Genomic DNA, 26448 nt, shown 5'->3' on the forward strand with positions numbered 1-26448 from the left:
CACCGTCTGTCCTTCTCCAAACTGTCACTTCGAATATACACTGTCGCTCGTATCGATCAACGCGTTAATCGTTCACTTTTCGTATCAAGTTGTTTGCTCGAATGAAATACGCGAATCTGTGGAGGGGACGATTCGTTCTCTATGCATCGTGCGTCGGAATTGACGGATCGGGCATCGCTTCGTTCTCGAGAGAAAATTTGGAACACGGAAACGTTACGTGGGTAACGTGCAAGACCGCCCGAGGGATACTAAGGGTGATTCCGTAGAAATGACAGACGATCCTCTGCCCCTCTCCTTTCCGCCAAGTCAATAACAGTGATTCACTAATGCTGCCAAGTTTAAGTTTCGCATTGAATGAAAGAAGACCCTAATGAGACGACAGGCGAAATTCTAAAATCGATCTCCTCCCTTCCAGACGCTACGTGGTCTACTACAACGTGTGGTTCGCGTGCAAGATTTTCTTCTCACACCGTTGTTTCGTAGAAATTTTATCGATAGTATGAAAATTGACAAATTAACTTCGACAAATATTTTAATTTTTTATGCGAAAAACATCTGATGAAGATGAGAATGAGAAGTTATATTTGAATTTTGATTCCTATTTTTTATTTTTCGCAAAAAATGTTTTCGCATTGAGAAGATAAAATTTAATTGATCAATCACCGTGTTAAAAGAAAGGAAAAATTGAAATTTATGGATATTTCGATGATACAAGACCGATGTTTAATCTTCTCTCCGATAACCAGAGGACAAGAGACTTACGTGATAGTTTGTATTAAACGCGCAAATAGAAAGGGCAGGAAATGGTGCCGGTTCGAACTCTGGGCAAGGCTTCGTCCGTTAAACGGATAAAAACAATTCGATTAGGTTACGTACTCGATGCAGCCACGTTCGACGTAATGGACATAATGGCCTTAATGGTATTTTCTGTAAGATTTTGCGCGTTCAAGCAACGCTTGATCGAGGAAACAAAATTTAAAGGCGAAAGGTCGCTTGGGGAAATTACCGATTTCTTTCAAATATTTAGAACCTTTCTATTCTTTCTATACAAAGTAATTAAAACGAGTATATTATTTTACATGGAAAAAAAAAATATCGTTCCATTGAATCTAAATTATTATTTGTAAACAAATTTAAAAAAAAAAAGAAAAAGAATTAAAGATATAATTCATTGCGTGTAATAGAATATTTTTCTTCGATAATAACATGAAAATTTCAACGATAAACAAGAATGTAAAATATAATGGTGAAAAATGGGTATAAATAAATAGAATAGGGTACTAACTTGATTATCAACTTGATTAAATAAAAACTTGACGACTTGTCCTGCTGACGTCAAAGTCCTCTATACTGAGCAGCATACTGGCAGACTTAAGCGCACCATTATCGACGAGATCGGCCATGTATAGGCTGTTTGCATTGTGATTACCCATTGCACTCGATGCGGCACTGCTGTACGCGCTCGAGGTGTTTTGCACCGATGCGACGTCGGTGGTCCTTTGAACGAGCCATTTGTTTGTCATGCTCGATGTATCCGCTTCCGAGGACACGTCGAATCTGATGTCACTGAGACCAATGAAAGCTCACTTTTAAAGTTTGCAGAGAAAATCAATAAGCATCCCGTTAAACTCGAATAAAAAAATTCGTTATTCTCTTTTTCTTTATCTAATTATTCCTTTCTATTCGTTTCAATTCAATTCTATATTCTATTTAAAAATATAATAATATGTAATCGATTGGACGATCGTTTAATTCAAACGCGTTTTATTCTTCTTTATCGTATCTATTCTTCATCATATGATGTTCTCGTAAAGTTTCATCTAGAAAATTTCAAATTTCTCTATCGTACAGAGTTTAATCAACATTCCTTTCGTACGCGTGCATTACAAGCATAGTTCTGAAACTATTACATTATTGTTACATTGTTAGAATTTTGCTCTAATCTTTGTTAAAATCATTTACATGGGAGAAACAGAATATATCCACGTGTCTTGAAATTTAAATTTTCGTTTAAAATGAAACGTAAACAAACAAATGATAAAATATTTATAACATTATTATATAAATTATATTTATTAGTAATAAAAAATTCATTTCTATCCCAAAAATAATTAATAATCAATATTACAATGCATAAAAAAGTAACAAAGGATTAAAGAAGTAACAAATAAAAGGCAAAAAAAAAAAAAAAAAATACAAGAGAAATTTTCTTTACACTCACTTCAAATAATTACTTTCCGCGGGTTGTTCGTGATTCTGCCTGCTGGAGGTCGCGTTTTTCCGGGAAGTTGGCTGGGAGAGGACCAGCTCGATCGTGTCGGACGAGCTCTGCAGCATCTTCAGAGCGTCCTCGTACCGCAAATGTAATAAATTCTGTCCATTTATCGCCACGATACGGTCGCCTGCGGCCAATAAATTTCGTCGAATTAACAGAACGAATCGCGGTGAAAATATGGCGCCTTACCTTTGTTCACGTTCCCGGCCATATCGGCCGATCCTCCGACGGAGACCGCTTGCACGTACACGCCACCGTCGGTACCCTCCGTCACTTGCAACCCTATGCTGCCACCGTGGCCTCTCTCCAGCTTGATCGTCTGCAGAATTCGCTCCTCGGCGAACGACAATTCCTCGAGGCGAGCCGCCAACGATGCGGACATCGACTCGTCCTCCGGAACACGGAATGTCTCGTCGTCCGTGCGGATGTCGGCGTCTGTCGAAATCGTAAAATGAAATCGGATAACAATTAATCGGATAATTTCGATAAGTTTTAACGTTCAAATTTTGTTAAATCGTGTCCAATTCATTTATCGAGTGAAACGATAAGAGTGGAGGTGTACAATACCAACGATTGAAAATTTGAACAAGCAAAAGTGTTACTAACTGAGCACGTATGCTTCCGGTAGGGGAGATTCCGCGGATCGCGCCGATAACGATTGAATCGAGGACTCGGTGTCTGATTTTAACGATAGCGACTCCATGTCGTCGGTAAGAGCGGTGTCCTTCTGCACGAGGCTGCTGTAGATAGCCCGCGTTCCCATTTTTACCCCCAGACGACGTGGTAAACTCGGTGTCCGGTAACCACCCGATTGCCTGGATGTTCCGTAATTCGGTAAACTCGAGGTCTTCATCTACGACGATCAGAACGAAAGCAATTTCTCAAACATCTATCTCTCAACTTTCTTTTACAACTAAAAGGATAGAGAGAAATTACAAAAGAAAAAAGAACCGATCGATTCAAAGTCGGAATTCGGATTCTATTAATTTTATCTTGAAAATAAATAAATAAATGAAAAAAAGTTTTTCCACACCTTGTGCAACGATTTCTTCACGTCGGACACGTCCCACACCTCGTCCGGGACAGGAAATTCGTTTTTCCTCGAGATTCCAACTTTGTTGATCGCCGCATACAACTCTTCAGGATTGTCCGGCTTCTCCAACTGATCCACGTCGTCCGACGAGACGATCTTAGGAAGCGAGTAACCGCACTCGGTCTCAGTTTCCAATTCTATCCTGGGGCAATTGTAGATCTTCCCCTCGCTTTTCAAACCCTTCCCGTCGAGCGAGAGGGGCTCGTTGGCACTCGTTAAACTTCTCTCCGACTCGTCCTCCGTGTCGCGAGACTCCCCTTCCGGCTCCAATCGAACGTTCACTTGCGCGTAAAGAGCGTCCTCCTCCGAGGAGTAGAAACCTGGCTCGCGGATTACATCCTTCGTCTTTGGAGCTGCGATCACTGCGCTGTCCTTCTGGGGATTCTCGTTCTCTTTGTTCTGATATTCTTCCAGTTGCATCGAATAGCTCGGCCTCGATTGCGCCCTGTTCTTCACCGTGTTCGCTATAGCTATCTTCGTTTTGCTCTCGTAAGACTTCGATTTCGATGGCGAGCACTTTGCTTCCACCGTCATAGGGACGCCGAATTCTGGAAAATTTTATTATTCTCTGTTATTTAGAACATTATGTCTAATGTCTTCGAATCATCCACTCTTTTGATTTGTCTAAAAATTTCAACATTTCGCGAGGAAGCAAGCAGAAACGAGACGTATAAAAATTAAGACGTACCTTTTGCGAGTCCCTGTAACGACGTGAGCTCGGAGCGCAGCCTTAAGAAGAACTGATGGTGCAGGGAAGTGAGCTTGAAAGCGAAGTAACTTCTGCAAAACAAAAATACTTTGAAACTCGAAGCTTATTTCTACATACCTGGATTGAATCTACTTTTAAATTCGAACGCACAAACTTGAACCGATTTTCTTCGCATTCACCTTTTCAACATAGATTCCATCTTATTCCGTTTTAATACCAGTCTTTCAATCTAATTAGATTTGCTCGTTTAATCTTAAATAGTCTCAAATAAATAATTCGAACAAAAATATTTCAACACGTAAGCCTACGATACCATTTATACATCCCTATTCGAACGTTTAGCCAAACAATTGATCAAAATCACTTACTTTCTATGATCCATTCTGAGCTTGAACTTGCACCGCTTCCCATTCACCTTGCTGTAAACGACCAGGCAGCTTTTACTGTAACTCAACGTCTGAATGTCTTTCCATTGAAATTGCGCCAACTCGACCCTCTCTCTGGGCTCCCCGCCTCTCTCGAACAGTTTCAAACCCTGAGCATGGATGGCCAACCAAACATTGCTCTCCGTCTTCTTCTTCCCACCTTTCCCGCTCTTCCCTCCATGATTACTGTTATTGTTCACATTGTTATTGATGTTATTATTGTTGCAAGAGTCGACGCGATACTTGGACTTGTGGTAGATGTCGTTCGTGGTGGCGCTCTTGGCCAGCCCGCTCGGCTTCCTCTCGTCACACGACAATTTAGGAATATTCTCGCAGGATCCCAATCGAGATATCTCGACCCGGCCTCGAAGACCCTGACACTCTTGAGACCTGGCCGCGTCGTAGATATTCTCACCGGAATCGATCAATCTCTCGCAATCGGCCGCCTTTCTCCTCTTCTGTTGCGCCATCACCTTCTCCAACTCCTTCGAGTCCACTGTCGCTATGTAATAATGCGACCCGTAATCCGGAAGCGTTTGCGCGTGAGTTATGAACATCTCCTCGGCTTTGTTCGAATCCAGACCGCGCCTGTCGCGATGGGCTTGATGGAGGCGGGCACGAAGTGCTTCCGGCCCTTCGTTGTTCACATGAGATTGATGCTGATCTATGCTCAGGATCAACGATTCCGGGATGTAGTGCTCTAGGAGGAAATAGTCGCCGCAACCGTGTTCCTGAAACGAGATATGATCAGATCTCCAGTTATCCAGTCGAAAACGGTTTGAATTTCGATCTTTTCCTCGCCAAGATCGTGCTATTTTTATTTCATATTTCGCTATGATTTTTTGGATTTTACACTTATAATTATATTGAAAATTATAAAGTGAATTCTGTACGTAAGATTCGTATTGATTCTGTCGAATATAATTAGATATAAGTAACTTTAGATATTATGGGTTAGGGCTATATTTTTTTTTTGTCGTAAACAGAGTTATTTTTGCAATTATTAAAAATATTAAAGTGTTTTATTAGCTAACGATGATTTATAAAAGGGAGATTATTTCTAAAAGTAAATCGAATATTTTCGTGTCGTATTACGATCCTATATAATTACTGTGTAGAACGAAAACAAACATTCAACGACTTTGTACCGTGTTCAAACAAGTTGTGTTCCTATCTGTAAATATGATAATTAGTTCGCGGTGTGCTAGTGAACAATATGTAGCTTGATGGTATTTAACTTGTAGCTTGCGTTACAAATGAAGAAATGGTATGAGTTTCATTTATGGTGAACATTATATTATTCATAACGTATTCAAACCGAGATTTCAGGTAAATGATTATTTTTTGATACAATTAAATGTTAATCGTAATTCACGTTATTTTTGCAAGAACGATTATGTTTCTATATTTTTATATTTTCCAAATTTAAATTTTAATGAAAATTTAAAAATATTCGAATTTTAAGAATTGGAGATAATATATATTTTTTATTTGAACAATTTAATATTTATAACGTAACTATTCTTGTTTTAACAATGTGTAAATATTTATGAACAGAAATAACGTAGTTATTAACGTGAATGATATTTGATCATGGATAATTATACATAATTTCATTAGAAGGTAAGAAAAAGATATATTTATATTTCCATTTAAAGAAATATAATTGATTCCGATAAATCTTCTTTAAAAATCATAGAAAAAAATTAAAATTTGATTTTCTGATTATTAAAATATCAAAATATATAAATAAACTCGCATCGAACGATCAACGATCTGTAAAGATTCTTTCTATTTCATATTTTTATTTTCTGTATACGTTTGACATTTAATTTTATCGATACTTTTAAAATTAATAAATCTCGAATTTACTCACGTTCACGTTGTAATTTCCAAATTCAGCTTGAAGAGCGAGTCCAGTCAGATTAATTAACTCGGCATACGGGCAGACCAGCTGTTGCTCCAATATACACCGTCGTATTTGCAAATATAATAAATGTTTCGATATCCAACTCCTAAACAGATTCATAATTCATCGATCCTTGTATATATAAAAATAATTTATTAATAATAGTCATGCATATGATTATTGTTTGTATACGATTTATCACTACCAATGATAAATATATTTATCATTTTGATTTGAGAAAAGTAATTGTTAAAAAAAATTGACAAATTGAATTTCATTTGAAAGTTTAAGAAGAAAATTGAATTAACTAAATAGAGATTTTATTTATTAAAATTATATTATCCTTACATATTACAAAAATGATCTTTAATTTGATACGTGCAATTATTTTTTCGAGAAATGTCTTCTCTTATCATAAGTTTCATCGAAATAGACGTGTTCAATTCCCTTGTAATAAATAACTTTTCAATTGTGAATAAACTTAGGTATATACCTTACACCACGTAGAGAAGGTAAAAAGAATCTAAGCCTCAGATATAGCATAAAACTGGTCGGAAGACCCAGAAGTCCTTTGCTCTTGCCACTGCTCAACCATCCTGGGGGGGCAACTTTGTTCAATTTAGTATCGGGAGGTAAAATCGCGAAATCACCAGCCAATAACACCGCCAGTCCAAGAGTAAAGTTTTCGTCGAGACTTTCAGCTTGCATGATAGCCTGGAACCGTTTACAACCGATGCATTACGTTAATGATTAATAATTACACGAGATAAAAGATGTACGATTTGATTAAATAACAACGGTTAAATGAATGCAGAATAATTTAATTGTACATATCTGTTATAAGAAATATTCTGAAATGAATTGTGTGTGTTTATTATCTATCTAAACGGGATATATTTTAAATTTTTAAAATATTAAACGATAAATTTTATTACATTTATTATATTATAGATTGAAAATGTGTAAGATTATATTTCAACTTTAATAGAAATTTGGTCTATATTTTTGTAGAAAGGAATTTTTCAAGATTATTGTTGGAGAATACGGATCGATTGTTCTTTCTATGGGGAGACGGATTTTTGTATCGGTTAAGATGCTTGTTTCAGTTTATGGGCACGTTAATGGGCACGGTATTGCATAACTCATGGTTTGTGGATTTGTCATATATAACGATTAACCTTGGCAGAATGCCAGAGTTTCTCATGAGTTCACGCCGGAATTTGTGGTCTCATGAATAACCACCCACGCCCGGGTCTTCGTACTGTGATATTCGACATGTACTCGACGATTCACAAAACGATGATTCAAATTCTATTTATAAGTATATTTTTAACGGAGAATGCCCGGCGTCGAAAATAAATTGCAATTAAAATTAGTAAAAAATAACAATGACGCGGTATATGTGATTCAAAGTAATAATAGGAAGCAAATTGAATCTCTTATCATCAAGGAACACTCTCGCCAGTTCATACTTTCCATTGAACTTCAACTCTTTCCATCACTTTTCATCATCGGAATACAGATCTACGATATGATTCAATTTACAGATTTTATTACATTTTTATAAATAAAAATCGTGATTAGTTAAAAAGAAATTTCACTAAATAAATATAGTTTTTCTTTGTGTGAGATTTTAAAAAGAATTTTTTTTAAAAATTACCTGAAACAAATCACCAGCAGTCACTTTTTGAGGATCACAAGTAACTTCCACTCGTTGACCTGTTAGCATTATGACGACAATACGTCCGGAATTGCCAGTCTGTAGACAAATAAATATTATATTATATGTGTTAATAAAATATAAACTAAACATAAATTTAAAAATTTCATAGAAAAAAGCATTAGCTTTATTTAATAATATAATATATATTATTATTATTTAAATATATAATAGATATATAATGTTTTAGTATTATTTTTTTAACATTTAAAATTTTTTTTAACATTAATAATGATAATAAAAATAATTTTATTTTTATATTTCAAGTTCCATTCAAATTAGTTTTATTATTTTCAAGAACATTTTTTTTCCGTATATTATATCTGTATATTATTATCAAATAATATTTTACTTATGAATTGATGAATCGCCTTATTAAATTAAATAATTGTAATTAATTATACAATTATTTATATCAATTGAACGATTATTAATTATATATGTTTATATTAATATAGCGTTTATTGACCCTGAAAACCACGTGATGAAACTTAATGAAAAGATTCATCAAGATCCGGTATGGTCTAGTGGCTAGGATACCTGGCTTTCACCCAGGAGGCTCGGGTTCGATTCCCGGTACCGGAATATTTTTTACTTTTATTTTTTCTTTTTCTATGTTAATTTTTAACAAAACATTTCTAATTTTTTTAATATCCAAATTTAATCGAACAATTTCATTTTTAAAAAAAAATTCTTAATTTTGTACATCGGAATATATAATCAGTATTTAACTTTTTAAGGAACAAGGAAAGCGTTCCCATGTTCAAAGATAGAAATTTTTGTTTCAATATTAAACAAAAGTCTGAATTAATATCTTTGTTATTATATTGTTTGGAGTGTAAATCTATTTATGTTTTAAAACATAATAACAAATTACAAATATATATATGTGTTGTGCAAAATGAATATCTCACAAATTCATTTATAAAATAGAAAAAAATTTTATATTCAATAGTAAAAAAAATGTTTATTAAAGTCAGTGATGTTGAATAATTGTTTTCTATTTGTAATAATATGTAATTCATAAATTGCATTTTTACATTTACATAACAAGAATTTCAAAAATTTTAAAATTCGGAATTGACAGATATGGATTGACATTTATTAGAAATATAATAAATCGTAGACAATATGATAGCATAATAAAATGGATTTCAGGAATTGAAAGAAAAGAATTTGGATCGAAATTTGGATCGAACTCACGAAAAATTTTATAAATGATTTTATACAGGATGAAAAAAATTCACAAAGAAAACGAGACAATCCTGATACATCGGGAATGTATAAAATATAGAATTTAAATATAAGAATGGAATCGAAAATACATGTTAGCCGTTAATAAATAATGAATGAATTATTTATCTAATTAATTTATACGTTCAAATGCACCGAGAAGTTAATATACATTTATAAATGATGAAATTGGAATATATAAATAACGAAAATATAAATGGATTACGCGGAATCGAAAATAATTATTAATTATAAATAAACAATTACTTGTTTAATTAAGTTATAGGTCCAAATACTCCGAGAAGTTAATATATATTTATAAAAAATGGATAATATACAATTAGAAAAAATTGTATACACAAGTAAACAATGGGAAATCAAAAATAATTATCAATTATTGAATAATTGTATTGATTTACTTGTCTAAACATATTCAAATTAATCGGGAAGGTAATGTAAATTTATAAAAGATGGAATTGAAATACTTATGAGTGGACTACAGCAATCATGGAATCATTAGTTATTGAATAATTATATTGATTGTCTAATTACATCTTTAACTTAATTGGAAAGGTAATGCAAATTTGCAAAAAAAAAGATAGTGAAATATCTATAACTGGAATCTAAAATAATTATTGATCATTCAATAACTATACTGATTTTTTTTGTCTAATTACAGTTCAAATTAATCGAGAAGATAATGCAAATTTATAAAAAACGGTAGTGAAAAATCTATGATTGGATTATATGGAATCTAAAATAATTGATCATTCAATAACTATATTGATTTACTTGTCTAATTACACATAAAAATTAATTAGAAAAGTAATGCAAATGTATAAAAGACAAAATTAAAATATTTATGAGTGGACTATAGGGAATCATTAGTCATTAGAATAATTATATCGATTACTTGTCTAATTACACAGTCAAATTAATCGGAAAAGTAATGCAAATTTGTAAAAAAACGATAGTGAAATATTTCTAACTGAAATCTAAAATAATTATTGATTATTCAATAACAATATTGAATTTACTTGTCTAATTACAGTTCAAATTAATTGGGAAAGTAATGGAAATTTATAAAAAACGAAATTAAAATATCTAATCAGTGAAGTACAGAGAATTAAAAATAATTATTAATCATTCAATAAATATATTAAATAATTTGTCTAATTACAGAAACGTTCACATTAATCGAGAAAGTAATAGAAATTTATAAAAAACAGAATTGAAATATCTAAGAGTGGACTAGTTGGAATCTAAAATAATTATTAATCATTCAAGAATTGTATTGAATAATTTGTCTAATTACAGACATGTTCGAATTAGCCGAGAAGGTAATGGAAATTTATAAAAAACGAAATTGAAATATCTGAATGGATTACGGGGAATTTGAAATTATTATCATTCAATAACTATATTGATTTGACTTGTCTAATTATAGACACGTTCAAATTAAAAGATTGCAAATTTGCAAAAGATTGAACTACTTATGATTATGGGAAATCAAAAATAATTAAATAAATAATACTGATAATAATATTGATTTATGATTAGTTATGGTAAAATAGTCCAAATGCAATCGGGAAATTAATAAAAATTTATAAAAGAATTTATAAAATTGAAATATTTATGAGTGGAGTCCAGGGAATCGAAAATAATTATTAGTCATTAAATAATTATATTGAAGTATTTGTATAGTTATTTATAGACATTCAAATACATCGGGAAATTAATAAATATAAATGGAATACCTAAATATCTAAATGAGTGGATAAAATTGAAATATTTATGAATGGACTCCAGGGAATCGAAAATAATTATTAGTTATTAAATAAGTGACTTTGAATTACTTGACAATTTATTTAGATAATAAATATGGACCAAATATGAACAAAAATTAATAGAAATCATTATAAAAAAGTTCATTTTTGTTTAATAGCAGTTTGAATATTAGTTTTATAATGTCATTTATAATTGGTAGATATGATTTAAGTATACAGAGTTAAATAAAAAAATGGAATGAATTTTTATAATTTTTATCTCATAAAGAGTCCAATGATTGATTTCGATGCAAAATTCAATTATTTGTAAACTTTCGCGGAGATCGTAAAAATTGATGGATCTCATGTAGATCCATTGGATTTTTCAGTGTGAAGTTATTTGAAAATTCCTACGTAAAATCAATTAGATAAATATCATAGCATAATTATCGGATCCGTTTTTTTAGAATTTGAAAATTTGTCGGCTATAAGATGAATAATGATAAACTTTGATTTTAAAATTAGATCGTAAAAACAAAGAGAAGATTAAGTATTTTAATATCAAGAAAAAAATTATCAAGCATAAAAATCTCAAGTATAGAATAATGTAGCATCAATATGATTCCATATTATATATTTCTAAGATTTATTAATTTGAGACTGAAATGAGAACAACTTCGAGAATGAAATAAAGCATTCAAAATTTTGCCACTAAAAAATTTAAATGACATTGGATAGTTAGATTTATAGAAATTTAATCACAATAATATTTTTCAAGAATTTGAATCTTGATAATAGAATAACACAGTATACTCGAGAAAATCTTATATGTTGCAATTATGAAATGGTGTATAAATAATAAAAAAAATATTATTGCAAAATTTTATTAAAAAAAATGAAGCGATAACAATGGGACATCAATGACAAAACAAAAATCGCGTCGCATATTTTATTATAATTTTAAATATTATATAATAAAATTGCAGAGGAAATATATTTTATGATTTCTATTATATATGATTAGAAGAATATAACCGAGAAGTTAATAAAAATTTATAAAAAATAAAATTGAAATATTTATGAGTGGAGTCCAGGGAATCGAAAATAATTATTAATCATTAAATAATTATATTGAAATATTTGTATAGTTATTTAATTTTATTAAAAAAACAGCGATAATAATGGGACATCAATAACATAGCAAAAATCAATTTGAATATAATTTTAAATTTCAAAGTTACAGAAGAATTTCTTTGTGATGGTATATTTGATGGCATATGAAATAATTATTATTTTAAAGATTTTTAAAATTAATAAAATTATTTCAAATGTGAATGCCAATATAAAAGAATATGAACATTCGTCAAAATCGCAAATTTGTTTTGTGATTATTTTAAATTTCAATTCTACTCATAAGAATATCTTGAGAAGGATTTCTTCAACTCCGGTATGGTCTAGTGGCTAGGATACCTGGCTTTCACCCAGGAGGCTCGGGTTCGATTCCCGGTACCGGAAATTTATTTTTTATTTTTTTTTTAATTGTAAATTTATAATGAAGAATGTTTTATAATAAATTGTTAACTGTTATAAATATTAAATTATTGTATGAAATATGTAAAAAAAAAATTAATTTATAATTATATTTATATTATATTTATAAATAAAATTATTAATAGCATAATATTTGATTATTGATAATGTATTTAATAAAACTTAAATTTTAAATGTTCTGTAAACAAATACGAAAAATTAGATATTATTGTTACATTATAAAGAAGATCATAAAGAAAACAGAAAATTTACACATGAATAAAAAATTTCTAGATATAATTCATTTTAAAGAAAATATTTTTGAAGAAAAAAATAATAAAGATCATAATGGTATTAAATTCAAACAATAACTTTAGTTTATGTAAATTAAAAAAATAAATTTAAAAAATCAATTGAAAATTTTTAATATATTATTTTTCTAAATAATGATATTTTATTTTATTATAAAATAAAACTTTAATTCTTAAGAGCCATATGATTCAAAACAAAAAATTTAAATTACAAGAAAGAAAACATTCTATATGCCAAACATTGCTAACGGTTTAGAATAGAATACGGACAAATTGAAACTGTTATTCAATATTTACACAGTAAACCTACTAAAGTCGTCCAATTTAAACATGGACAAAAGCATCAATGCAATAACAATCGCAGACGATTAGTAATTTACATTATTCGCTAAAAAAATTAGTTAAATACAATTTCACATTTTTGAAAATTTTAATTAAAATATAAGTTATTTTAATTATTTTTATTTACAAATTTGTAAGTTACAAAAAATTAGTTTATCTTGTAGAAATAAAAAGATCAAATAAATAATTCTTATTTTGTTTTTAATTTTTTTTCATATTTTGAAATATAATAACAAAGTAATTTTATTTAATTAATCTGTTGAAAAAATATTTTTTTTTTCAAATAAACTAACATATAATTATATGAAAATAATAACAACCAAATATAAAATAATATACTATGTAAATAATTATTTTTCAAATGTTTTATATAATAAATTCTTGTTCAATTGTTTCCATGCAATGGAAAAAAATTATACATTATATTTTTATTATCTTACCTTTTTTTGGATCCTTTAATCCAATTTTATAATTCCTCAAAACTCTCATAATTATACGATACCTTTATTTATTGGTAAAATAATTATCTTTCCTCACGTTATATACCCACCATAACACTTTCATTACAGATAACGAATTAGAAATTAATTTTTAATTCTAGAAACTTAATTTTTAAGTTTTTATTTAAAAAAAAAAAAAATGCTGATAGTTCGTTATGAGTGAAAATTTTAAAATTATATAAAGAAAATTTATTCCTTTAAGATTCATTCCTTCCAAGATTTCAACTAATTCGGTTCGCACAATTTACAACAGTATTTTGTGGATTCGCTAAAGATGGAGCTACATGAACATGTTACTATATCACATTTGATTGGTAATTGATACCACTTCCACTGATACTGGTTAAGAGATCCGATTGGATATTATCAAAATAAATTTTTATTTAAATAATTATTCAATTATTATTATTTACTTTATAAATTTATTGTGATATAAATTAATATTAAAAAATCATATTAATATTTATCGTTATTTTATATTTAAATACCTTTTATTTGATTTCAAAATAAAAAATTAAATTTTTTTCTATATATATATATATTGAAAATTGACTTCTAACGATTATATTTACTTTCACTATAATTTTTTATATCATTATATCTTAAATCTAAATATATTTGTTTTCATAGTTTTTTTTTATGATTTGTTATTAAATAATAAATTATTTTAAGATGCTATGTTTCTAATATTTTTAAAAATTATTTGTTATTTGATTTATTTTATACTAACATTTGAAATAATTATAATTAAATTATAAATATTTAAATTTTTTCAATATATTTCTTTAAATAACTTCAAGTTTTGAAATTTATTTATAGATATATTTAAATATATCTATTTATAATTTTTATTGATTTTATTGCATTTATATGCATTTTTTTGTAAATAATAAAATATGTCTAAAGAAAACTAAGATGAGTTTTATCCGAGACTATTAACCATTTCAATTGACTATTCTAATTGACTAGAACCAAAAATTATGGTATATATGAAATAGTTTATCAACTCTTTGTGAACAATTTCACTATTGATTAATCATTATTTTTTATTTCATAATTATTTTTAGATATATCATTTTTACTATCATAATATATTTTATTAAAAAAGAATTCTTAATTTTTTATTTATTTTTATATTCGTTATATAACAAAGTTATATTTTCTTAAAATATATATTTTAACCCTAAGACTTCCAAGATCCGGTATGGTCTAGTGGCTAGGATACCTGGCTTTCACCCAGGAGGCTCGGGTTCGATTCCCGGTACCGGAAATTTTTTGTTTTTTTTTTTTTTTTTTTATTTTAATTCATATATTATGATAATGTAAGTGTAATATAATACTATTATTTTTAATGATTAATATTTAAATATTATAAAATAAACACCATAAATACAATATGTATATAATATGTATACTAACTTTATATATAATTTTTAATAATAAACAATTATTTTTTTCTGTGATTTATATAAAACGTAAATTTTAAATGAATATAATATAATTGTTGAAAGTATTAAAAAAAAAAAAAGAAAAATAGAAAAAATATAATAAAATTATGAAGATTAAATTATTTTTTATAATACTTTTATTATGTTTTAATACTATATATGAGAATAATGTACGAAATACGAATATAAAAGTTATAAAATTATATTTTTAACATATTTTATTTCTTATTAAGTTATTTATAAAAAGATAAGCGTGAGCTCCGGTATGGTCTAGTGGCTAGGATACCTGGCTCTCACCCAGGAGGCTCGGGTTCGATTCCCGGTACCGGAATTTTTTTTAATTTACAATATTTACACTTTTTTTATGATAAATCTATACATTTGTAATTATTGCATTTTTAAAATAAATAAAATATTCAAAAATATATCAAATTTTAATAATTGTAATATTTTACAATGGAAAATTTTTTTCTTCACCATTTTTTTGGTTTAGATTATCTTATTTTTGTACTTTTTTTTATTATTAAACAAATTAATTTTTGTGATTATTATTTTATTTCTCGATGTCACTGTAAAATTTTGCTTATTTGAATATTAATAGATATTAATATGAAGAAGAAATAAAATATTTTCATTACCTTAACTTGGCCAACACATAATGTCTTTGGTGGCTGATTGGCACGTACTACGAATTCAGGACCGACACATTGGGCTTTGTTAAATGATCTTGTAGGTCCACCTATTGTTCTGTATAAACGGGATGGTGCTCTTTGAACGGCTTTACCACGTCGTGCTCTGGGTCCATTCTTTATCAGATTTCTAAAAGCATTATTGGAAAAAAACATGTGTTATGAATTTATCTTTTGATAAACATATATGTAACATGAAATATTTAATTTTTTTCTTTTTATATAAATTGCATTGAATATCTATTTGCATTAAAATAATGTACAGAAATTTATATTAATAAAACTTTTAATTTTTGCAATGTTTAAAAATTCTAAAAAGTTTCACTTTAGAATTTTTATTATCTAATAGATATTTTTAAATTAATAATTATTTCAAGATATTGGAAAATATTTTTTTTTTTAAAGTTAAACGATAAACAATTCGTTAAATCTGTTCGTTACATTATAATACTCGAACGGATTGACGTCAACGAATCTATCCATGTTTAACAACCGTAAATTTCAAAGGATTCTCAAGATTTCTCTGACAAGAACGATCATAGCGAAACCTCTTTTTATTTCTTTTATTTTCTCTATTCTAGAACGATCCTTTTTTTCTATATTCTTCCCTTTCTTTTTATCTTTATATTTTGCACTTTTCTATGCAAGTTTTTGCTTTCATTCCGTGATTTCCAAATTTATTTTAAACTATAGTCAAAGATAAAATCATTTTCTTTCTCTCTTTATCCAATCTTTACTTGAATTATTACTTTCCCTTCATTTATTTTTCTAATCTCAATATAAATTTCTATATCATTCAAATCAATAAAATCATAAATTTTCATAGTTTATGAAAATTAAAACAATAAATTCAATTTAAAAACTCGGTTTAATTACAATTTAAAAATTGCTGATATAATTTAACATCCTGTTTCAAGATTGACGAAATTTTGTAACACGTTATTGTTAATAGATTACATTATAGATTTCAATATAACCTGATCCATTAACATCCTCTTTGTATTTTCCAATAGATTTTCAATACCCGTGTTATCGTGAACAAAATTTAGGAATAGATGGTATAGAGATATATAATATAAAAGATGAATGTTGGTTTATTTAGAAACTGTACTGAAAAAGAGAATTTCATGAATACATCTTTCATGACAATTAATACTTTTGCTGGAAAGAATGAATATAAACAATAGAGAAAATATAGTTCATTAAAATAATTTTAAAATGATTCTAGATCGTAGACATTAAAAGAATAATTATTTTAATTTGTTTTAATATCATTTAATAACATATAATTTTGATGTATAATAAATTGATTCCATATCTATTATATCACTTTGAAATATATTAAATGTTCGAGTTATACTTGTCTGATTAAATACACAATATTTTCAATTAAATTTCTTCATCAAACTTTTCTTAATAAATAAATATTCCAGCGAATAACAACGTTAAAAAACTTTTTTACCTAGGCGGTTTCGCAGGTGGCTCCGATTTGTTGCTTTCCACATCGGAGAATGGTAACTTCTTGAGCGTGGTGATTATTCGAGGCGGCTTTGGCGGTCCTTGAACACTTCTCATTCTCATGGAAGACACTGGATTTTGTTGTTGCACTCCCTGTTGTTCCTCTTTCCCTCTATCTGCCGGACATCTGTGATCGGTCGTTGTTACGCTTTGCTCCGGCACCCGCTCGAAATCATCCTGATCCCTGCTAGGAAGCTGAGGATTCGAGTGTTGCCTCTGCAGCGCTGGCTTCTCTCGCGCCGTAGATCTTCCGTAAATCTCCTCTCGTGTCCGCTCTGCCGACGACGACGTCGCTATATCCGGATGAGAATAGCCGGCTATGGACGGTCGCCTGTGTGATAAAAATGTGTAGCAATTCGAATTTTACACAATTTTTTCAAAATAATCATGATGACTCTTTTCAAATTTAAATATCAAAACACTTTTCAAAAAAAAAAAAAAAAATACCTTGCAATAGCCGTGGTCGTGTACACATCCTCGTTACGATGGCCGACAGGTGTCTTGACGGACAGTCCATTCACCCTGACGTCTTGGGAGCTGAGGAAAGGTTTAACGGGTAGCGCGTAAATGGGGTCGCTGTAAACGTTCCCTCCGGGATTACTTTCACCGACGATCGTCGATGGCAGATTTCCACTGCTCCTCGTGTGCTGCAGCCTCGTGTAGATCGGCTGTGAATACGTTCTCGAGTGATGGTGCCTTCGCTGATGCTGCAACACCGGTCCAACAACCGAACGTCCACTCGCCTGAACGTTCATCTGCGACTGAAACTGCGTCCTCCGATCCTCCACTTCCTGCCTACGATTCTGTTGCGACTGTTGGCCGCACAGACTCGTCAGATTCGGGTGTGAGTGAGAGTTTCGCGACTGAAGCTTGAACAGCGCACCCTTGGCCGGGTGATGATGATGATAGTGGTGGATCTTGGGTGTTTCAGCTTGTTGAGACGCCTCTTGAAATTGTTGGATATGCTGATGAGGCTGGTATCGGGCTGGAGAACGATGCTGGTTCGATTGGTGATTATACTGATGATTCATCGATCGATACTGTTGATCTTGATGGTGGAGATGATGATGGTGGTGGTGGTGATGGTGGTGGTGATTGTGATGAGGATTTTTGTTGGCCTGATTGTGGATCGATTGAAGGGAGTCCGGTTGTTGGGGAGGTTGTTGGGGATGATGGTGGTGGGGATAGCTGGTCTGACGACGATTCTGATCCGAGAGATCGGATTGATTTCGAAGAGGAGGATTCAGGTGTTGATATGTGATCATGCGTTTTCGAGCTGTGTACTGGGAGGACTTGACCACCTCGCGGTACATATCCATCACGATGTGAGTGAAAGGCTTCGACTGTAAACGGGTGCGGCAGTACTCGGAGATTACCTGAAATGGGACAGCAAAGAGTGTTTATTTATGGTGTTGAAATGAATAATAAAGTATATTAATTTTTTGTATTTCTATGCTTTGAAAATGTATTCATCAATTCTTGTCTATATGCAATTGGGATAAATTTTAGATATTTGTTATTTTGGACAGGTTTCTCGATAGATAGATAGTCGGATAACGGTTCTATCGAACTTAATTCGCTTAACAGTTCAATAAGTATGAAGTGTTCTTGCGTCGATACTATAAATCTGAAAATATTGAAAATCAAATAGGAGAGATCAAAACGTATTAATTTTTAGTACTTTATTGTAGTCAAAAATTAATATTTTATTTTCCAACGAATATAAATACTTTGATCGTTCAAAGCATGCCACTATTATTCGTTACGATAAGATGGAAAATATTAAGAAATTAATTCCAAATAGATTTAAAGCTTGTTTTAAAAGGGCTATTATTACAAGTTCCTATTTCGTATTATCAATAAAATCGTACGCGGTATTCTGATTATCCGATTTCGAAATGTCCACATTGGTAGACAATCTATTAGTTTTAGGAGGAACAATAGTCCCAAGAAATTCCATAGACTGTGATATCAACGGAGAAGCGAGCCACAAGTCCGACCTATTATCGCTTCATTGTACTCTGAGATGACAAAAGCCAATTCTATGGAAGATAATGCTTTCGAGAAGACGGTGCCAAAAAACGATACTTTTATATATATATATATTTTTTTTTTCGTGTGTTTAATCGCTCTTGACCGATCGAGTACGATTTCACGCTTAAGTATTTATGTTACACACAATGTGATTTATTTGAAAATTCAAAAGTTTATCATTATCAAAGAAAAGTATTCATTCAAAAATTCACAATCGTATCATAATTTCTATTACATCTTCAGTAAAGTACACTTTTGGAACAAAATAAAAACGAAAATATCCTATGAAATCCTGAATTCCCTGCTAATCTCTGTCACGATTTAACTTATTCCAAGTTATCGATAGATCATTTTAAACTTCGAGTTTCTTCTCGATCCTCTCGAGAGGATCGATCTCGGTCGGTAATTTCAGCCGAGCGGTCGATCGAATCCTCCGACCGGATGATTCATCGCCGTGCCGAGGAATTCTCGGTGAAATTGGCGACGACGAAGGGGTAAGTTTGTGCCTCGTGACCCCTCTTTGCCTCGGGATTTCATCAATTTCGCGGCCCATTCAGGTGCAACCGATGAATTACGGTCACCCGAACGAATGGTTTTATTAAAAGTGGCCAGTTTCTAGAGAGGCGTTAATCATCGAGGATTTCTTTCTTATCGTACATCCGAGATGAATTATTTTTATCTCTTCGAGAGATTGAAGATGAAAAATAAAATTATTTCTTATTATTTTTGGATTTGTGGGAAGTGTCACATATGCGACGATATGAAAACTTTGAATAATTAATTGGAATAAGAGAATTTCTCCATATTGATGACCTTGAGATATTTTGTTAAGGTCATCAATCTGAATAACTTTTCTCTGTACATGTTATTGCCATTTTAATTTCGAGATATTCACAAGAAAAGTTTGTTTCTCAATATTCGTTGTTCAATCAACTAATTTAACCTAACCTAACTTATTAAATTTCGTCATGATGTAACTATAGATAGAATCATGAAATTCTATGATTAAAATTGTGATATTTCTTCATAGATCTCGGAAACGAAGGGAAGGAAGAGAAAGAGAAAGAAAGGAAAGAAGAGACTCGTATCTCTGCCCTCTATCGGTAGCGTCGGTGAATTATATCTTGTTATCGACCGAGCATTTTTTTCTTTTATTTCTCACTTTCCAACATGAGTGATTATGTCATTTTGGCAAAAATTCTACCTCCCAAAGAAACACAGTTAATTTGATTTATTCATCTTCCTTCAGCTCGATCAATTCTCGAGAGAAAATATATCATAGAAGGTCAGAAATTTTTTAACATTATCACAGGGAGCCACGCCAATCGCCTTCTCCGTTCTATTCTATGCGCGACATATAACACAATTAAAGCGATCGTGTCCGCCTTCGCAAATGCTCAAGTGCTTCTCCACGATCGTTCTCTATATTCGCCTTCGATCGACAGATCGCCCTTTATCGGCCCCCCGATATTAATGAAATTTGTACCTGTAACGCGCGATGATAGCAGTCAGACGTGATCGACCTAATTGCATAATCTGTAGTCCTTTGCAACGCGGAGTATTTTGATCGAATATCTTTTCACACGGGAAGCAGAAACGAAGTTAAAACGGGGAAAAGATAGAAAAGAACACTCCTCTTTGGTACTTTTTAATAGACCCAATAACGAATGATTTATGTGTAATGCGATTCTTGAGAAAATAATAGTAATGGAATTAATGTTAATTAATAAGATATTGACGATTATTTTTTTTTTTTATAATAATAAGCTTTTTTGACGGAGATTTTTATGAATTATGCGAATGAATGTGTGTTTCAATGTATGCACATATTCTATCTGTTCTATATATACACATTCCATGTACTTATATCTTATTCTATTTCAGCACATTCATCATTCTACGGATTTCAATTTAAAATTTTCCCATTTTGAATAGCAAACTTCCTCTAAAATATTCAACCCGAAACTTTATTTCCTAAATCCCTAATAATAAAATTTATTCGAAATGTTTTGAGTCATCCATTTTAGAAATCTATCAAACCCAAATAATAATTTTCCCCCCATCGCTTTTTATCGCGTTTCCTCTCGTCCAAGATCAATTTGCTCCGTGGCGCAAAATCCAAGAATCACCAGCGTAAAACTTTCTACTTCGCAAAACCGTACGTACAAGATCAATTTGCCACGAAATTGCATAATTTCTCAACGTAAAATTATACGAACGATACAAATCACGCGTCATCTCGTTCGTCACAAAATACTTGAAAATCGAAATCCATACCAAACGACAATATTCGAATATTTTTTACATTATATTATTCCCCATACTTTATAAAACCATCGCGTCCAACTTGAACCACGTTTTTTCAACGTAGAATTATGCAACGAACGGTGCAAACGGCATCATCGACCGTGTTTCACGAAACGAAGAACTTCACGGTTTGAGAAGTCGAGAGAGGAGAGAGAGAAAGAGATATATATATATATATAGGCCGTGAATTTCAATAACGTCGGATTTTATAGCCGCGAAATAGCATTGTTATTCCCGCGAATGGTTCTCCCCCTCTCTTCTCTCGTTGTTGTGTGTTTCGCGCGTGTATTCGCCACCCGATTCAACTCCGATGCAGCTGCTTCTTCAACCTCGTTCGCGATTCAACGTCTCGTCCCGTTGCTCTTGGCCGTGACACGGAAATTAATTTTCGGACAGTGCAAAAACGCCAGCCGAATAAATCGCGGCCGTAATTATTGTGTGTCCCTTCGGGCCACGACAAACGCGTTATAATGGCCTCCTCTGTGTGTGAACGGAGGCGAGACGTGGCTCCACGATGGGGAGAAGGTTTTGCGCCCGCGTTTTGGCTTTCGTGAAAATTGAATTATTTGAAATTGGCGCGAATTTTGGAAGATTAATTGACGAGAGGAGGAGCCATCTTTTCGACAATTTAAAATTGTTAATGTTTTATTTCGTTTTTCTTTCCTTTGGAGGATTGACTTCTAGAAACATGAATGTTGATGTACAAAAATATTTTTGTTTCTAGAAACAAATTTAAATTGTGACTATATTTGTATTTATGTTTAAAGATTATTTCGCTATGTTTTTTTAAATTGGTAAGAATTTTGGAAGATTAATTGACGAGAGGAGGAGCCATCTTTTCGACAGTGATTTCTAGAAACATGAATGTTGATGTATAAAAATATTTTCGCTTCTAGAAACAAATTTAAATTGTAATCGTACTTGTATTTATGTTTAAAGAGTATTATTAATATATTGTGCTATGTTTTTTTAAACGACATTTTTATATTTTCATAGAATTCGTTACTTAAGTTAAGAATTATTTGAATTTCGTCAGGGAATATTTCGAAAAAATAAAGAAAAAGGGAAAAGGAAGGGAAGAGAAAAATATCGAGGAATTGCAGGGAATAAAATATCGAGTTTCTAGCGATACCTATTGAATTATTTCCTGTTTTTGGTGCAAATATACGGATATGCGCGTCTACCGAAAATTTGCAGTTTCCGCCAGGTGAGTACGCGTCGAAAAATAAAAAAGTCTACGTAAACGAAACTAACACGAATATTTACTAAAATCATTACAAATATTCTCGTTCAATTCCTCGAAATATAAAAGTATCCATCCTGAGATTAAAAACTGATTATTTATCAATGCATCATCAAATTCAACGTTCTAAAAAATTTATCACAACAATTTTTCATATATAATTTCTCTTTGCAAATAAGAAATTAATAACTTTATTAGCTCAATATTCCATTCTAAAATCTAATTTATTTATTCGATCGAGCAATTATAATTCTTCGACATACAATAATAATTCTGTTTAAATAATCACTAAATATATATCTCAACATATTTCACCTCACAATTCCCCCTACTTCGTTCCAAAAACTCAATTTTGCAAATTTTATTAAATATATATCGACGAGATCACATCAGACCACAAAGAAGAAGAAAAGAAAATATTATTTTCTCCTCATCCACGTTACATCGGTTTTTATATCGAAGGGGATTGAGGAAACGAGTCGGATGTTCTCTTCGTCCCAGCTCGTGAGGAAAAAAAGGGAAGAAGGGAGGGAAGACAATTTCAACTAGATTTACAGACTTACGTCGAGCAGATTCATCAAGGAAGCTCGTCTCCGTGGATCAGGTTCCGTCATGGCGGCTAAAACGGACTGGAGCGCCGACGAGGGTGAAACGGAAACCGTTCCCGTCAGCGCCGCGACTCTCGGGGTCGTGTCCAATAATGCCCTTCCCAGCGAGTACATCCACATCTGAAAAGCGGCGGAATTCCATGTGAGGCTTACGTAATGCCGTTCAAAAGATAAGACAGGAGAAGTGAATATATCGTGGCTTATACCGTGAGCGAGAACTGGATATTTCTAAAAATGTACGTTTAAGATAAGAGGATAATGTTTTAAAATGGGGCACGAGCAAGTTGATAACAGTTCCACGAATTATTAATTTCATCCTCATTTAACGTCTTTGATAATTTTTTTTAATCGTTGGTGGATACATTTTAACTTTCATCGAGGAAATTATCGTGGATGTTGAATCGTGAAAATTTTATTTATCAGATTATCCTTGTTTTCTTTTGCTTTCGATCTCGATAAAATGTATCTAATATTTATATATCTACGTTGTTACACGTGAAATTTCGCTAATCCATTCAAACGCAAATAAAAATAGACCGCTATATTTGTTTAATTTAAAACCGGTTTTAATTTTACTCGCATAACGATTATATTTCTCTTTAAAAATATATATTAATATAAAACGGGATATCTCGAAGACGCGGCAGGTTTAAATTCGTGCGACAATGCGTAGTCGAAGGGGAATGCTGGAATTTCACGTGCAATTTATTCGCGCAATTAACGAGTCGATCGTTAAATCCTTTTTCTTTCGTTGCGACGTTCTAACGAAATACTGGTCTATCTCCACGCCTTTGTATCTCTTTCGATTCGTCTCCTCCACCTCCACCACCACCACCTCTACACCCATCGGTTCCGGTACTCTTCTCTCCCTTCCTGTCTGCCAGCGGACAGAGGTCCGTTGTTTCAGCTAGCCGGTATTTATCTCGGTGCAGATTAAAGGCGGAATAAACGGGGCGCGCAATAAATAAACTTCGAACTTCGTTTCCACGTCTGTATACAGGGTGTCTCGTTGGTGGCGACAGGAGAGGGATGTTTCTACGCGCAAAACACGTATCGGAAACACGTGTATAAAATTGTTTTGTTGACCGTGGAAGGATTTTGTTTCCTCTGTGTTTTTCATATGGAGGCGAGCGTGTCGTCTCTTATCGTAAAGTCGTGTAACACAGCGACTTTTCTTGCATTTTTATCTACGTTTGCGTAGAGAGAGATTTTTTTTTTAATAAGGGGAGGATTAAATAATAATATTATTTTATTTTTGGAATGAAAAAAAAAAATCTTTGCGAGAAGAAATATTTTTAATGAGATGAGAAATATATTATTTTATTTTTAAAGAATAAAAGTAGGATGGAGATTTTTGAAGATGTATTAGAGATACATCTTCGTTCACGGTTAATTATATTTGCATAAAAAGGAATTTATGAATGAAATATTATTTTATTCAGTATAAATTAAACTTCTCTTTGATGGAAAAAGGAATTAAAAGCTCGCCATAGAAAGAAAATATAAAAGCACTTTAATATTTTTTAGAATTGAGAAAATTTCGAAATTTACTTGCATATTAAAAATTATCGTGAATTTAACAATTATTTATTGCGAGTTTTTAATAATAAATAAAAATATATTTCTGTTTTAAATTAAATTTTAATTATGCTTCAAACGTAGCAATGAATACACATTTCCATCATTCTATATATTACAAAATTCAATTTTATGGAATTTAAATTTACAAAATATTAAATTTTGCTTGGTTGTAATTAATTAAAAAATTCTAATTAAGAAAATATTAACAAGAAAACAATCAACGAAAATAAACTTACAAATATCCTATTTGTAATACTTATCAAAGTTTCCATGTTTTTCCAACGCGTACGAAATTTTAATTCCAATTTCATTTTGTTTTTCATGCAGTTTTGTTTTTTTAGCAATTTACATCATAAATCCATGATCCAACGGTTTAAGGATAAACGAAACATTTCCAATAAAACAAAAATTGATAATTACTTTACGAATGAGAAAAAAAAAATTATAGCGTATGTGATAGCTATATATTTAATTTTGCAACTCATCAATAAACTAAAAACTTTATTTCGATGGTACAAAGAAATTTCGATCAACTTTCAGATTAATTAAATTCCGATTAAAAACATTGAATCTGATACAAATCAGATACAATTTTTATTACTCAAGACATTTTCTTATAAAATAATAACGATTCAAAAAAAATTTTTATTCACTTATCATTTCAAGTGCCATTTTGTCCATAGCACGAAATATGTTCGTACATGGAAACAATTAAATTCTCCAGTTACCACGCAATTCGATCAATCTCGACTACATCTCTCGTTAACATTAAATTTATTTCACGCGTTCACGCGTACAGATCACAGCATGCGGGTAAAAAAAAAAAAAAAAAAAGAACGCATCCCTGATTTCCCTGTAAACAATTTGTTCAAACAATCGAGCCGAATTTCGATTATTTGCATTATATGTCAAAAAATTATTTGTATCGATAATTTTATTACGTAGATTTATAAAATTATAATATTGTATAAAAGTCTTTTTATGTTTGTTAGTAAATTACTATTGTTTATTTGAAAATATTGAAAAAGAAATGGTTCTATAAGATATATATTGTTTTAATATCATATTAGATATCCTGGATGATAACTTGTCAAGAATGTTTTCATATATAGTTAATTTTGTATAATATTCAATTATGATAAGAATAAAATATGAAGAATATATATTCGCATAAAAATCCAGGATCTAATTATTAGATTGCAAATGT

General features: G+C 31.0%; 1 protein-coding gene, 1 long non-coding RNA gene and 4 other non-coding genes across 10 annotated transcripts in view; 5 read left to right on the forward strand and 1 right to left on the reverse strand.

Moving 5' to 3' along the window:
• LOC147658269 (uncharacterized) overlaps positions 1 to 26448 on the forward strand; it is a 109129-nt gene that overhangs the window by 36580 nt on the left and 46101 nt on the right. The gene's annotated exons all lie outside the window — the stretch shown is intronic.
• Positions 1 to 26448, reverse strand: part of LOC100867445 (uncharacterized) — a 95771-nt gene that overhangs the window by 184 nt on the left and 69139 nt on the right. For both annotated transcript variants that reach the window (XM_086903940.1, XM_031917157.2), the window contains 14 exons: positions 23616 to 23780; positions 17916 to 18844; positions 17413 to 17799; positions 15900 to 16080; positions 8072 to 8170; positions 6905 to 7125; positions 6379 to 6517; positions 4446 to 5233; positions 4057 to 4148; positions 3309 to 3916; positions 2882 to 3128; positions 2465 to 2710; positions 2222 to 2402; positions 1286 to 1566 (listed from right to left, as the gene is read on the reverse strand). In XM_086903940.1, coding sequence (XP_086760066.1) covers positions 1302 to 1566; positions 2222 to 2402; positions 2465 to 2710; positions 2882 to 3128; positions 3309 to 3916; positions 4057 to 4148; positions 4446 to 5233; positions 6379 to 6517; positions 6905 to 7125; positions 8072 to 8170; positions 15900 to 16080; positions 17413 to 17799; positions 17916 to 18844; positions 23616 to 23780 — 4548 coding nt within the window. In that variant the 3' untranslated portion in view covers positions 1286 to 1301. The remainder of the gene's footprint in view (positions 1 to 1285; positions 1567 to 2221; positions 2403 to 2464; positions 2711 to 2881; positions 3129 to 3308; positions 3917 to 4056; positions 4149 to 4445; positions 5234 to 6378; positions 6518 to 6904; positions 7126 to 8071; positions 8171 to 15899; positions 16081 to 17412; positions 17800 to 17915; positions 18845 to 23615; positions 23781 to 26448) is intronic.
• TRNAE-UUC (transfer RNA glutamic acid (anticodon UUC)) lies at positions 8645 to 8716 on the forward strand. The gene has a single exon. It is a non-coding gene; the product is annotated as a tRNA-Glu (tRNA).
• TRNAE-UUC (transfer RNA glutamic acid (anticodon UUC)) lies at positions 12574 to 12645 on the forward strand. The gene has a single exon. It is a non-coding gene; the product is annotated as a tRNA-Glu (tRNA).
• TRNAE-UUC (transfer RNA glutamic acid (anticodon UUC)) lies at positions 15012 to 15083 on the forward strand. The gene has a single exon. It is a non-coding gene; the product is annotated as a tRNA-Glu (tRNA).
• TRNAE-CUC (transfer RNA glutamic acid (anticodon CUC)) lies at positions 15521 to 15592 on the forward strand. The gene has a single exon. It is a non-coding gene; the product is annotated as a tRNA-Glu (tRNA).

This window comes from Apis florea, unplaced genomic scaffold (assembly GCF_048593485.1).
Source record: "Apis florea isolate Af1SG1 unplaced genomic scaffold, ASM4859348v1 contig_2293_pilon, whole genome shotgun sequence".
NCBI lineage: Eukaryota > Metazoa > Arthropoda > Insecta > Hymenoptera > Apidae > Apis > Apis florea.